The sequence below is a fragment of the Mesoplodon mirus genome (assembly GCF_964341445.2).
Source record: "Mesoplodon mirus genome assembly, chromosome: 4".
Taxonomy (NCBI): Eukaryota; Metazoa; Chordata; class Mammalia; order Artiodactyla; family Ziphiidae; genus Mesoplodon; species Mesoplodon mirus.
Window position 1 is genome coordinate 51098194 of NC_138979.1, and position 16206 is coordinate 51114399.

A 16206-nucleotide genomic window follows, 5' to 3' on the forward strand; every position below is an offset into this window, starting at 1 on the left:
TCCCTTGAATACAGGGACCCTTAGGTAATTTACTTTGCCTGCATTACAAGGTCTCTGAAGAGCAGTAGAAGAAAGAGTTTGGAAAATTAGGTTGGGAATAGAACACGGAAGACCTTATAAGCCAGAGTAAGGATTTTGATTTTATTGTATAAGAAATGGGATGCTGAGGGGAGAGGGGACCTTATAAGGAGAGGAATGACACAATCAGAGCTTCTGTGTTTTAGGAATGTTTATCTGGCAATGTATTGAATGACTTGTAGTCAGTTAGGAGACAGGGCTTGTGGATGCTTGCAAATCAACTGGTGCCCTCCTTTAAGAATCCGCAATTCTGCAATTCTGCATTTCTGGCATATCTGGCAGCTACTATGCAGCAGTAGCTGCATATCTGGCAGCTACTATCAATCAATAGACGTTAACTCACAAGTTGAAATTTCTTTCTTTCCCTTTTCTGATCAAAGGGCAGTTTGACCTTTGTATATGTGTTTTGTCCCCTGCAAAATAGAAATGAATTATATTTTTTAAAGTACTACACTATAGACCAGTGCTTCTCAAACCTTAATATGCAAACCAATCACCTGGGGATCTTGTGAAAATGCACATTCTGATTTAGTAGGTCTGGGGTGGTGCCTAGGATTTTGCATTTCTAACAAGGTCAAGGTCGCAGGTGATGCCAGTGCTACTGGTCTGTGGACCACATTTTGGGTAGCAAGGTTCTACTACTCCATTCTCTGGAGACAAGATGTAAGCTAGAAAACAGTGTACAATGCAACTCAAGAACCAAGAAAAAAGAAGAAAAACAAGGCAAGTGTTCCATTAGAAGCTGAAATTTTATTATAGGATAACAGTACATAAAGCACATCTAAAATTGATGTGTTCAATGCACTTTTAATAAAGGTAATGTAATATTAAAGGTACAGTTTTCTAAGTACAATATAACAACATTCATATTAGAATGAAAATCGGAGTATTTAAAAGACAACATTAAATCTCTCTTTTTTTACAGCTTGTATGTACAAAATGAATCAAAATACTTTTTTTTAAATTCAGGACTCAATAAAATAACAAACAGCTGGAGATAAGCAGACTACTGTAAGAGTGAATTGAAAAGAAAACCCAATGTAAGTGAAAAGTTGGATGATCCTCTAATAAAGATCATTAGCAAAGTTTTAGTACAATACTATTTTTAGGATTCCCATAAATGGCTTGCATTTTTAGTGTGGCAGAAAAAGAGTTTTTACATACTGTACACAAAACAGACAGCATATATTTATAGGTACAGTATTACTGTTTCCAAACTTGCATGTATATTTACAGAAGGCTGAGTTTGTTACTCACAGAGTTTTGTGAAATTTGTGTGCTTAATCCTCAAGACCTACACACAATTAGAATCAGCATTTCATGTGGTCTTTTAAGATGTGGCTTTAATACTTAGTTGTAGAAGAAAGTTTTAACCATAAGGCTTGGCATACTTTATAAATTTACCAAAACAACCCAGGAAAAAAGTGTGAATTGGGGCATACTTTTTGTCATTTAACAATGATCAAATGCTGACATGTTCTGGCCGTTGTGCAGACACAAAGAGATACAATCTCTATCCTCAGGAAGCTTAGGATACTAAATGGTGCTTAAAAAAAAAAAAAGGTTTCAATTCCTTTCTAAGCGAAGCAATAAGGAATGATGTGATTTGTATTAAAAGAGATTTCTCCCTAAACTGTAGCCAATTCACTTTAAAAGGTTAACTATTAGCATTAGCTCTCATTAACCACATGATTGCATTTATAATTAAGGTAACAGCAACTCTTCCATAAAAATGGAAAATGTCTAGAATTGTGGGTAAATATTCAGTGCATGGAAGCCAATAACCATGGCTTGAGAATTTATCACCTTCAATTACAAAAAGTGCAATAAACAGAAACATTTGCTCTATATTTATAAATTGCTCAAAAATCTTTGCTAAAGATCTTACAAATTCAGTAATATTACAGAACAATTCTAATCAATATTTAATAAGGTTAACTACATCCTTAGTTAGATATTTGATATACTTTGATTTTTTAACAATGCCGATAGGTCTTGGAAGAACAGGTGAAAGAGTTTAACTAAGCTCATTATTAAATGACTTTTAAAATGAAGGTCCTTCACTCAGTTCATGGAACTGGTTGAGGTCATGTGAACACAGAACACCCCTTGTCAAAGTTGCTTTATGGCCAATGTTCTGCCATGATAGCGGACGTCTATATACTTCTCATGGCTCAGGTAGGAGGGGAAAGGTTTATTCTGCCATCAAGCCACCAAGGATAGTTTATATAAGTGCCTATTATCTATAATAGGAGCTAATACATAACTCTGCCAGGTGCCAATAATAAGGTGCCTTAGTAAGAAAAAAAATATTACTCCATTAAACTAGAGTGTTTCTTTAGGATCTTGAAGGCCTGGCAAATTATTTTTCAGCTTAGGAGATATGGTATAAAGCCAAGTAGCAAACATAAAGTAAATGCTAATACGTTTTTATATATCCATATTTATGAACAAATTCACCCTATAGATGTCAAATATCCATACTAAGGAAGTAATTTTATCCTAATTAAATACACTCTAGAATAATTTATATAATGATATTATGTATTTAAAGAGAAAAGCATGTCCCAAATCCAGCACTCTGATACAGCTGCCAGTTGGGCACAGGTAGATATATATATATATATGTATATATATATACAAATATATAGTTATACTCAGTGAAATTAACAAGACCCAAAGGTGGTATTGTCTAGGAATAAAAGGGGTTTTTTTTTTTGTTCACAAAAGTAACTTATCTAGCACCACACATCAGAAAAACACAAAAATAGCACACTCTAGTTCTAAACAGCTATGTCTAAAATAGATTATATAGTAAAACCAGTATCATACAGCATATTGTGGATTTGATAAACAGATAAATATTTGCACTGAGTAGGCTGTTTATAATATAACATTTTCTTATCTATACAGAATGAAAGCCAAAAAGTTAACTGTATAGAGATGTGCAGAACAACATTAAATATTATGACTCAAAAGCAGGGACGAAGGTAAATTTGAAAGAAGAGTAAGAGAGAAAATGTTTACAGGCCATTACAAGTTCTTAAGTTAATAGTAAATAAGGAATCAATTGCTCAAGTTGAAGAAAGCAGTAAACAAGAGATTGCATTTACATGCAGATGTCTAAAATTTGTATTTTTTTAAGTCTATGCACAGAAGTCATTTGTTTTATTGCTTGACATTCAGTTATGGCTAGATTATTTAACCTATTTTTTTTTTTTGTACTTTGGAAACAAGAATATTGTTAAAGGTGCCATAAAAATGGACAACATTGAAAACGGTTTGCAAATAAACCACCTAACACTGCAGTTCTTTATACATATTAAAAGCCTTGTCTGGGGTTTGTCGTATGTTAAATATATTTAAACTGGGAAAATATGTTGTAGCTTGAAGCCTCCCATTGGCCCAAACATCCAATACAAAAACACATCTCCACAAAAGGAGCAGGCAGACAATACAGGTACATTTAAAGAAGCAGCCAGCTAATGTCCTAACGTTTAAAAATTTACCACTGTTTTATATGAGATTTCAAACCATTGTGGATAAGGAGAGAGTTTTGGATTCAGGAAGATGTGTACAGTACATACGGATTTTGTGTGTGTGTGTGAAATCAGATTCACTATATTGCTCAAGAATTATCTGCATTTACATATGCAATCTGTTCAATGATAACCAAGCTCCTAGAGATAGTATTCATCCACATTAAAGTAATAACGAGGGAGAACGGAATCACACATGAATACTGCAAAGAATTTAGTTGCTCTTAGAGAACAACATAATGGCACGTGCAGCATGTCAAAGCTAACAACAAGAGATCTTTCATCAGTTCTTAGAAGGGAAAAAGAAAAAAGAAGTGTGATATTACTAATGTGGCAAACACACTAAATGTCAACAGCAAACATGGATTTTCTAGGCATCTACTTAATATTCTCATATTCACCTTCTTAACGTAAGACTCCATGTTATGTTGCATTGCTGAAAAAACATTGTTTCTATTTGGATTGAATATTCTGTCATTCATTTATAAATAAATAAATGACTGAATGTATTTATTGCTCTAAGTTCTGAAGGTCTGGTTAAACATGGAGATTCCCCTCCCATCTACGATAACTCCTTGGTATGAAGCCAGGCTTCTGGATTATTTTAAAAACTGTACTGAGAGGCTGACAAAAATGATCACAATTACACAAACAAGCAAACAGACCCAAAAGTGAAACCAATTGCTTTGTAAAGACATTGCTTGCCAGCCTGCTCTTTTCTTAAGAATAAACAATAATAGGAAGGTCTCTTTTGTCCAATCTGGTGGAACCTCTTTTAACAATACTACTGTTTTGGGAATACAATTAAGACCCATATCACAGACTTTTAGTAATAGATGAAGTTTTACTGTTGCAATTGCATTTATGGGCATATAATTTGATCCACAATATAAAGTTGTTTTTATGGGGTTCTGCTGTGTCATATCTTTGTAAGTAAGAAGTGGCAACCAAATGTTATCATATGTACGTCAATAACGTCTGTGTGTGTGCATATATAGATAGATAGATAGATAGATAGAGAGAGAGAGAGATATTTCTGCCATTTCCCATAGTTTTTATCATCAAAACAAAGTGATGGTTTCTCTTTTATCTAAACACATGGAAAGTTATCCCAAATTTTGCTTTTCCATGGTGGTAAGAAAACATGTAAAGCTTCTTCTGAAAGTATATTCTAGGTGTGCAAGAACGAAAGCCAACAATTACAGTGATGTTCACTGACCTTATGGAAAGTAATATATCGAAATATTACTTTCAAAATGTTTCAAAAATGTAAAATGTAACCCTAAAAGCCGGCTCACATTGCTGTTACACTGGTGGGTTTTGTTTGTCTTTAAACATTAGCTCTCATACAGATTACAAATGCAGAAGTAGAATTGTGTTACATAAAGAGATTTTTTTGGTTTATTTCTAGAGGAGAACATGGTGAAAATGGGAGTTATTTGCTGGTATTTGGGGGAAAAAACCCACAATGTTTCATCTTTTACCTCTCTCACTGCACTGATAGGTAGGGCTCTCATCTCATTACTGCTTTAAAAAATTTTTATCCATGCTATATAGGATTTGGAATAATAGTTTTTAACATATAATGCTATAAATATATTTATCAAGAATATTTTAATTATTAGAGAAATGGTAAGTGGAATAGGCAGGACTGTACTTTGAATGATGCTCTTTGTTGATATATGACCTATTAATTTATCTTTTGAACATACTGGCATCACTTTGTACTGCTTTGGAAGTTATTCAATGTTTTTAAGCATACAAGACTGAAGAACGCATACATTTTGAACAAAACAAAATGAACAACAGTGAAGTTTATACACACGCGCAGCTCTACACAGTTCACTTGTGCCTTGGAGGGATAGTTTTATCATTATTATTAACAATACAAAACACAATTTTGTCCCAGTAGTACTGGCCACCCTGTTTTAAGAGTTTTAGAAGATCCCTGAGCACATTGTTTCTGACTCTTAACCCCAACTCCAAAGTGATAGGGCTTCTATTGTTGATATCAAGATGGATTGTCATTCACAGTAAGTCAATTGTAAGGTGCTTATTTACCCTTTTTTTTTCACCAATCAGCACAAAGAACTGTCAGAAAATAACTTTTTATTATTATTATCTTCAAATAATAGCACTGGAAGGACACATGATTTAAACAATCAATGTTTGAAACAGTGGCTTTAGGATTATTATCTGGCTGCCCCTCAACAATAACAAGTGATTCAGTCGACATTCCTTAGCCAAAAACAAAAGGCAAAAAACCCACAAAAAACAAAACAAGAAACAAAACCAAAAAAACTGTACAAATATGTATTTTTCCCTGAGGGATCAAGGTACACCCGCAAGTGCTCTATGTACATATTGCACTAGAGAGGAATGAAGAACATGTGCAAAAAAGCAACAATGAGAGAAGCTTACATCCTACTTAAACCTTTTCATTAAAGATTCTACTAGGTTGTTTTGCATTTTGGAATGTCGGAACACAAACAGCTATTCCTTAAGTCTAAAACTAAAAACACGTATTTCTACTATGGCACATTCAATGAAATAAAAAGTTTTCCAAAGACAGATAGACAAATTCCATCAAGAAAATAATACAAAGTTTGTTTGTTTGTATTTTTTTTTTTAGAAAATTACATTACTTTCTTTCTTTGTTTCACATTACAAAATCTTTTTTTTTCTTTACACAAATCACATTTTATTGCAGGAATATTTCAAGTGCCATCAAATATTTATAGAAGGGTTAAAAAAATAGAAGTCTCTCTAAAGTGGTCCAGACAAGGCTTTGTATAGAATAAATCTTTTTTTTCCATCTTCTAGTTTTGATTTAAGTATTTTGAATACATTTTCTTTTCCATTGACACTTAGTAGCCTAGAAGCGGTTCGACACACACACACATCATACACACGAAAACCATACACACAGACATAAACACACATACACACACACACACACACACACACACGCTCCCTCCTCATCTGACCCTCAGCCCACCCCCATACACTCACAGAGATCTGAATATCCACACTATAAAGAACAACCAAACTTAGAAGCAGTGTCTTAAGTCATGTTTTCTTTAAGTTAGAAAGGGTGAATTAGGATGCTGAAGACTTAAAAAAAAAAAACCCACACCTTTAAAGCAAATTGGGATGCTGAACACTTAAAAAAAATCTGTAGCTTTAACCACAATTTGCAAACTGCCCCCAAAAGCACTTTCATCTGCACTTTTGATTTCATTGTGACCACGGCCAGTTTCTTCACAATATAATGCAATCATTTGGACACCACTGTAACCGAAGGTATTCAGGCTCTGTGCAAAAGCCTTATTTACCCTATGTTAAAAAATTGTATAAAAGGCATTACAGCAGCCGGGATAACAATGATGTGATTCCAATCTTTAAAAGACTATTGGACATCTAAGATTAGGAAATTTTAATTATAAGAACGATTAATAATAATTGTTCTATATCACCAAGTATTTTGTGTCATCACACAGGTGTTTCTATAATAAGGAAGAAAATAAAAATACAAAGTTTTTCACATCCTTCTCTGTACCTCATATTTTTTTCAACAGAGATTATTGTTTAACTTCATATCCCAACTTCGATCCGAATAATAGTTGTTCCCTCATTTCACCTAGCACGCCTCTATTACTCTCTACTCTGTTCCTACACTGTGATGTACTTAGTCTTCAAGTCTCACACCCTGTTTTTCTTTCACAAAGACCTAGTAGCAGCATCATGTCAATGTATCTTGGTTTACTCCAAAAGCAATGTCACCATGGTGTGACTATTACTGAGATTAGAGCTTTTTTTTTTTTTTTTTTTTTTTTTGCATTAGGTACATGCAAAATCCTTTCTGGGAAAAGGAATTTAAGTTCAACATTGTGTTCTCTCTCACCCTCAGAGAAGTTCAATTAGTTCTCATCATTTCACAAATGGACACTGGAATTAGGTTTAGTTGCTCTTTAATGCGCTAGCACCTGAGGCTGGTCATATTCAGAAAGCTTTGGTTAAAAAGAAGTTAATAGACTTTAATAAAACCATCCCCAAATTTAGTGAATCAGAATGACAAAAAAGCAAAAACAAAAAACAAACCAAAACCAAAATAAAAACACACCATTTCCTCCCAAAGGAGAAACAACAGGAAAAAAAAAATGGATAAATAAATAACCGAACTAAGCTTGGTACTCTTTTCAGAGTATAAATACTATTGATCTTTCAAGGAACTATGCTTATTTAAATAAAAAATTTGATTTAACCCTTCTTGCCCAAATATAAATACTATATGCTGATAGTTATCTCTCTATATAAAGTCCCATAAAGTTTTATATGTTTGTAAGAAATTTAAGTAAATATTACTCTCGTCTTCTGTTTATGGTGAAACCCTTACTATATTTTTGAAAAAACAATTTTTTAGATGTCATTTAGGCTTCATACACACTTCGGTGTGAATAATTCCTTCCCTGTTTCCAAGTCCCTCGGGAAACAAGTCAGAAAGCCAGTGGAGTTAAAAACAGAGTGGAGGGCTCTGGGAAACTCGTGCTTGATGACCCAGCACGACAGCAGGAGCCGATTTCCTGCAGAAGATTTGGGAGGGACCCTGGTGGTAGGGGAGATGCTTTCTTCGCTGTAACGGGCTGCTTGGAAACTCCCACCTTTACACTATGGGAAATGTTCTCTTTTCTGTACAAACATGGTCTTCGATGGCAGACCAGAAGTTTGAACCCCACTCCGAGTGTGACTAAAATCATCATCTAAATGCCTACATTCCCAAAGGTCACCTATTTTAAAATATGCACACTTGTCTATCAGACTGTTCCTTCTTCCTTCCCCCACTGGGAATTATTTTAAAAAAAAGCCACAAAATTAAACAAAAACAACTCAATATTTCTCACCTGAACACAAAAGCCAAACAATCTTCTAAAGATTTAATAAAATAAATTACAGTCCACAGTTTTCTAGTGAAGATAAATACAAAAGTAAATGTTTGCAGCTCGCATCGACTTCACTTTAAAGGCTTAAAATATTTAATACTTAAATAAGAGAAACTGGTTCAACATCGCACGCCTCCTTTGCCCTCCTATCCATTGACTATGAAACATGGAGAACAGTGTTCTAGAATGACACCATCTAGAGGCAGTTAGTCTAGAAACCATTCACTCTGAGATAAACTCTCAGGGTTCCTAGATTATACCAAGAACATAAACATTCACAAAGTAAATGCTTCATGTTTTCACCTGGGGAGTGTGCATTTGCTCCAGATATAATCTTTGGGTCCTTCTTCTAATAAAAGCTAGATTCTGATAAATATTCTGGTTACTGATCCGTTCTTAAAGCATAAGAACTCCAAGTTGAGGCTGAGTCTATATAACTACGCAGCTGTGCAAAACGAGCCTCCCTTCCCCTGCCTCAATGAGGTGGCATTTTCAAAAGCTTTTAAAAAATACTGTGCACAAGGGTGTAAGTCCACAGCACCAATCAATCAATCACTCAACTTTGTATGAAGCATAAACACATCTATCCTTAAACTGACCCAAAAGCAAAGTACAATTTAGGGAGAGTTCTGTTTCTAATTCCAAATTCATGTGTAAAAAAAAGAAATTAATCCAACAGCGTGATTTCTAGATATGACCAGCCAGTCTTTTAAAAGTAATTGTGTAAACAGCAGCATAAATACCTCCCACCGTACCTTCCAAGCCTTCTCAGTTAAACTTGTGTTTCTGGTGCACATGCGACACGACAGTGAACACGCTAGCATTTAATTTAAAGAAAAAAGGTGCAAAATGAAAGTGCCTTATCAATTCAACAGGAAAAGCTACACCAGTAACTACATTTTATATTAATTAAAACAATATATAAACAATATCTCTTTTAGCTATATATAGTCTTCATGCCCATTTACCCTGTAATATATTATAATGCTATTGTCGCTAGTGCTATGGACCCTTTTCGTGCCATCCTGCTGACTGGCAATAATCGGTGAAAAAATAAAAACTTCCTTCATGAGACAAAGAGCAAGTTGTGCAAAGTAATGCCGCAACCTCCGCTATGCACACCAGTCACCGATTAGTGCTGGACTCTCTGTTGTTACCGACAGATGTAGAAAGTCTGTGGGCAGTGAGCTACAAAAAAAGGACATCCTCTGACTTTAGTACCCGCCTTCTGTTGTAAACAGAGGTCAATGATCAAGAAGTCGAGACAGAAAAAGGGTCCATATCTGTAGGCATAATGGAAATCATATGCATGAGAAAAACAAGTTCAACTTTTATTTGTTTTCATTGTTTCCCCTCCTTTGCCTGACCCCGATCACCAAAGGATGTGCAGTGTGTTGGCGCTCCAGGTCTGTGCAGGGCCATATAAAGTGTCTCGGTTAATTTGTCTGTTTGTTTGTTTTTCATTGTTTGGACTTCAGACATTCTAGAAGTGCTTAGGTGATACATTTACCCATCAATTTGCATTGCTGGCTCAAATTCTGAAGTGAACAATTCCTTGTATAATGGAGGAAAATGAAGTCGCACAATGTCTGGGTATATTGCTTTAAACGCCATTAGCTTTTCTGTATGTCGTCCACATAAGGCTCTTAATGTAGACACCTTGCATATTAACTATAAGTGGAAGAAAGGACATAGGGTCAGGAGAGAAGAGACGTGAGAATCAAAAATCAGGGCATCTGGATGATCTTCAACATTGTTTACAATGGAGAAACACACTTGAAGCAACTTAAACGTCTAGTAATAGAGGAAGGGTAAAAATAAATGATGATACAGTCGTATCACAGAATACCATGTATACATTAAATATGATTTTGAAGACAAATAATTTGTAACCCAAAAACATGTTCATAAGCAAAAGAACCCAAGTGTCTCACCTCCTCCTCCTATTCAAACATGGTTTCTGCTCTACCATCCTGAACCCCACCCTCTACCACTGGGGAAAAGGAAGACATGTGGTAATAGACAAGTGGGCAAGGGGACAGCCACAGGTAGGTGAGGTCACTGCAACTAGAGATGATGGCATCCCCTACATATTTTATGCAAAATGAGTACTAGTCAACTCCAGTGACAACAAGTTTCTTCTGGAGAAAGAGCTCTGCCTAGAACAAAGCAATTCTCGGTCTGAGCAAAAGGCCCTGACTGGAAAACAAAAAAAAAAATAGTCAGCAGGCCTGGTGGAAGTCTCAGCATTGACTATTTACCTGTTGAGTACAATAACATGACTTGCAAAAATGCTTTTTAAACTCTAAAGCATTGTATAGCACAAAATATTTATAATCTCCACCCAGCATAATCCTAAGAAACATTTGCACCAGAGCATCGATCTTGGCCATGTGTTAGGTGCTCTCTACAATCAAAGACCCTAATGGTACCCTTGCACTGGGGCAAGAAGATGGAGAAAAGGTCTTTTTCCTTCTCTTTCCCAATCCTGCCTCAGTGTCTCACTTAACAGGTGCAAAATCAAAAACAAAACCTCATTTAACCCCCCAACTTCCCCTTTCTGACCTAACCTAGCTATCAGGAGAAAAGAAAGAAAACGGACAGGAAGAAAAACCCAAACCTTTCAAATCATCTTCTGGAACAATAAAACACATAAAATAATCCAAGAAAGAATAGGGCTGATTTTTCTAAGACCAAATACATACTACTAGCACTAACACTGAAGGATATTATCATATTTTTAATTGACATCCTAATTATATTTTTATTGTGAAAGATAGTAATTAGCAAAAATGAAACCCTATGCTTTGAATACAGGGTAGTAATGCAAAATTGATGAAGAAAACACAAAAGTCATTTACTGTTGATTACTAATGACTTTAATGGAACTAGAACTAATATTAGAATAGATTAATTCTATTGTTTTAGTCCTTCATAACTTCGTCTTTCTGAAATCAAAGATTTAAATTCTAAATTCTCTAGTTTATGTCACAGCAGAACATTAACTCTGCCTTCTGCCCATCTTTGATGGGATGGGGGAGGATTTTTCAGAATGTATCAATGCTTTAAAAAAAATTCTATCATTGCTCTGTTATTCCAGGACACTTTATAACCGATGATAATAAATAGAATTTAACCTGAATTTTGGCCCAAGATAATTTTTTGAAATGAGGATACTTCTTTCTTCTCAGCAGGCCACTGCTTACTGATACTTTTGGGGTCTGGTGGCATGACATATAAACGTGGCTGGCGTGATCTGGGCAAGGGATAATTCAGGCTTGTCAGTGGGAAACCTTTGGCTCTCACCTTTGTTAGTATTCCATCTTCTCGGTGATTCTTCTGTAGGACGTGTTGAAGAGCTAGCTGAATTTTCTGTTGCAGCTTTTCAATTTTTACCTTTTCCTGCAGCCATGAGCGATCTAAATATGAAAAACCATACTCCTGAGTATTCTTCCAACATATGGTGTCAGAACACCCCAACTCCTCCTGACTCCTAGATACAGATTATTACACCACACTGCAGAGTCAGGGACTAACAGGCCGCTTTCACCCCTCTTTCAAAATTTGCTCCTAAAGGAGTGAAAAACTGATCTAGGACAGTTACAAAACAGAGTGTTAAGCCTTTCCATCTTTACTGACACTTGAAAGAAGGAAGGGTCCTCCCTTTCCAAAAAGACAGCCATTTAAATCTAAGGCCATGCTCGGATGAGTACAAATGAAACCACCATGGCCCTTAAGCCTTTCTAATAGTTATGTTTCTGAATGACATACTCATATCAATCCTGCTAAGTCTTTCTGGCAAATATGAAAATTGCCTTATAGTCCAAGGCAACTGAAATTGTCAAGAGAGTGCCAAATGAATTAGGATTGTTAATTTAGGATAAAGGTTTTATGTTTAAGAATTCCAAAAAGAAGATAGCAAATTTGCAAAAGTGATTATCACCAAGAGGCAGTACTGGTTGAAAACATACATTAAATTCAGATACGCTTGTGGATGACATCCAAATGGATTTTTTAAAAAAGCAGAATGTTTTAAAAACCATGTTATCTTGGAGACTGGTGTTGAGAAGGGCACACCTACTCTACCACAGCATTTCTCTTGGCAGCAGGAGGCTAATCGTAGATGGGATTTTATTCAATTCTCATTTCTTAAGATGTTGTCAGAATGGCATGAGGTCTTCTTAGAAGCGTACATGTATATGTATGTGTGTAGCAGGGGACTGTTGTCTGAACAACTTAAAATTAGACTTAATAAGGGTGGCAGTCCCTCTGAATAGTCTATAGCCATTGTAAGTTATGTATTTGTAGAAATTCTTTACTTGGACAACTTAAAAACCATTCTATTTGGTTATCTTACCTGCTGACATCAGGACAAATGCAGAAAACAATGCAATTTCATCTTCAGTCAGGTGCATAGAACATAAACTCTTTCCAAATTCAAATACAAAGCTAATAAAGTCTTCACAACCTGCCAAAATTAAAGACAGGTTAGGAGTTTGGTTATTATCCTAGGAGAAAAATATGGAAGAAGGTGAAGAGGGATCTAGCAGTTGAAGATCAGAGGGACTAGTAATAACATTTCTATAGTTTAATACTTTCAAATGTTAAAAGAAATCAGTTTAGCCACCATCACCATTACCACCAACATCACCACCACCATCATCATTTGCAATAATGACAGTGAACTTCTGTTGTGTGATTACTGTGTTAGGTGCTGCTCTGAGAGGATTCTTTGCGTATTCTACTATTTCACAACAGCCCTATGAGGGGGGTATTATTGTTACTATCCCCATTTTAAAGGCAAGGAAATGGACTTGGAAAGAAAAGGAATGTGCTGCAGATTTCACAAGTAGGAAGTGACAGCCTGAGATTCAAAGCCAGCTGCCCGACTTCAGAGCCCACACTCTTAACCAACAGAGTCTAACAGCTATAATCTAACTGAAATGTTAAGTTCACTCATTTTTTTGTTTTCCACTCTATTTTATGTACAACATGCTTAGAAATGCAAACAAGTGACGCATTATGGTGGTAAAACCATTATAATTTTTTTTTGTTTTTGGCCGTGCCACATGGCATGTGGGATCTTACTTCCCTGACCAGGGATTGAACCCATGCCCCCTGCATTGGAAGCACAGAGTCTTCACAACTGGACCACCAGGGAAGTCCCTATTGTAACTATTACAGAAGTGAAAACATAGAATGTGAAAGTCCCATAAAATAAAAACCCACCCCCACAAAGCTGGTTAAGTTGGGGTCTGTTCTTTCAGATTTCCATATTATGTACATATAGTTAAATGTCAACAGGCTAGGGACTTCTCTGGTGGCGCAGTGGTTAAGAATCCGCCTGCCAATGCAGGGGACATGGGTTTGAGCCCTAGTCTGGGAAGATCCCACATGCCATGGAGCAACTAAGCCCATGCGCCACAACTACTGAGCCTGTGCCCTCAAGCCTGCGTGCCGCAACTACTGAGCCTGAGTGCCGCAACTATTGAGCCCGCGTGCCACAACTACTGAAGCCTGCGCGCCTAGAGCCTGTGCTCTGCAACAAGAGAAGCCACTGCAATGAGAAGCCCGCGCATTGTAAGGAAGAGTAGCCCCTGCTCCCCGCAACTAGAGGAAGGCTGAGCACAGCAACGAAGACCCAACGCAGCCAAAAAAAAAGTGTCAACGGGCTCTTCTCAAGTATACATACCCTCTGTCATTTAGTTGTTTTTAAAATCACTTAACAACATATCTTGGATACCGTCCCATTCTTCTTAATGACTTTGTCTTACTTTAAATTACAGAAATCTAAAATAATTTATTTTTAAAGTATATGTCACAGTTTCACTTAGCTATACTTTCTTTCTTTGGTATCTCATTAACGGTTGTTATTTGACAGGTATGGAAGGGCAGACTTTTAGCTCCTTGCTTGATTTTATGTAGCAAATCACATCCTCTAGTTTATTGAATAATATATCCCCTGCAAACCTGGTTCTTAAAATCTGGAAGGGAACTGGAAGGATATATAACATAAATTTCTTCGATTACCAATTAGATAAAATGAAACTCTAGACCCTTACGTGTAATACAGACAAAAAGCATTTGAGCTGTGTATATTTTCTACGGTGATTAACTATAAAGTAACATAGGTATAAAATCCTTTAACTCTTGTGTCCAAAAAACCAATCTCCATTTTGTTCAAGAAGAGCTTTCACCCAACTCCCATCTTTTCCCCTAGTCCTAATTTGAAGACAAAGCACTCAGAGATTTCCTTACCTAAGGATTTGAAGACGTCGGGGCTAGCGTATTTCCCATCAAAGTACACGGTATTGTTCTGAGAGTCAAAGGCACGGCACATTCTGATAAATACCACCTCCAGAGAACCTGAGCAAAGGCAGAAACGGGGTGGGTTATTGTCTTGGTGAGTTGATTTTGACCATAGAGACCCCTTTCTGAGTCAATGGGGCTGGGCTTAACTAGCAGGCTCTCAGTCACCTTAGCTCTCTATTTAAAAGAGCAGAGTTCATTAGAGTAATTAAAGACTTGTGCCAAAGCTAAGGCCTGTATTACTGAAGAGAGACTGATTTATGAATTACTTCTAGGGCACTTCTCTGTCCTGCAATAATACAGAATCTCAGAGTTGCGAGAAAAACATGGACTCCTGTTATTAAAACAAACAAAAACCCAGGGATGTCTCTCTGAGTTCCACAAACAGCTTTCTTCCTAACAGCTTACCAAAACCTCCTGAGGACCTGGGGCACAGAAACAAAACACAGGTGATGGTTAAAACTGTGGAATGCAGGTGTCTTTCAAATTAATCTTTTCACCTAGAGGAGAAGCAAAATGGAGGGAATGTTTCCTGCAAATAGCTCAAAAACCTTAAAAAAAAAAAAAAAAACCTCTCAGTTTCTGCTAAGAGAAACTGAGCTATTATCATTTGGAGAAAAACTGTTCTCGACGCCTTCCTTACCAAGCATTTCTTTAATAAGCCGGTGAAAGCAGGTTAGTCAGAGATCTCAAAATTCACTTGCAAAGCACATACCTGCTTTGAGAAGCACAATTTGATCGTTTTGACACAGTTCCATAAATCCATCAATGCGTTTGGCAAACTCCACCACATACTGTATAGCTTCTGTAATTTTGATGGCACACAATTGCCACATTACCTCCCGCTGCTGTTGAAGAGGGAAACGCATTAACATCCCCATTACCCATACCCTTGACACAATTGTTTTAACTGTTCCTACTGTGTAAAATCCTTCTTTGGAAATGGATCCAAAAAAGCTAGAGGATTTAAAAATAATCAGTTGGCCAGTTACTTGGGTTATAATGATTGCTTCCAAGTTCTTCCTGGTCTCCTCCAATTCCTCTCTTACCATTTTGGTGGCAAAGGGACAGGGGGAAGATGTTATGAGCATATATGCAGCAGAAGATGAAAACGGGAGTCAAGAAAGCAACCCACGCCACTGATTTAATCCCGGGCCATGGAGAGTAGCAAAGTAGAATCTCCTTGTCAGCAATTATTTTGCCTTGGGGAATTTCACACCACTTTACTGGGGGAAGGGAAGAAAAGGGGAGTCAGTTATATTTATTGTGCACCTGCTATGAGCTGGGTGCTTTATGACATCCTTGTCTCATTTCATTTTCACAAGAATGTTTTTCCATTT

The 16206-nt window shown here is 36.4% G+C and overlaps 1 protein-coding gene across 1 annotated transcript in view; it reads right to left on the reverse strand.

The window, feature by feature from the left end:
* Window positions 1–820: 820 nt before the first annotated feature.
* The window catches only part of RORA (RAR related orphan receptor A), a 103590-nt gene continuing 88204 nt past the window's right edge, over window positions 821–16206 (reverse strand). The window contains exons 6-10 of the mRNA XM_082619829.1: window positions 15582–15714; window positions 14816–14923; window positions 12915–13025; window positions 11864–11976; window positions 821–10228 (exon numbers count right to left, since the gene is read on the reverse strand). Of these exons, the coding sequence (XP_082475955.1) occupies window positions 10064–10228; window positions 11864–11976; window positions 12915–13025; window positions 14816–14923; window positions 15582–15714 (630 nt within the window). The 3' untranslated portion in view covers window positions 821–10063. The remainder of the gene's footprint in view (window positions 10229–11863; window positions 11977–12914; window positions 13026–14815; window positions 14924–15581; window positions 15715–16206) is intronic.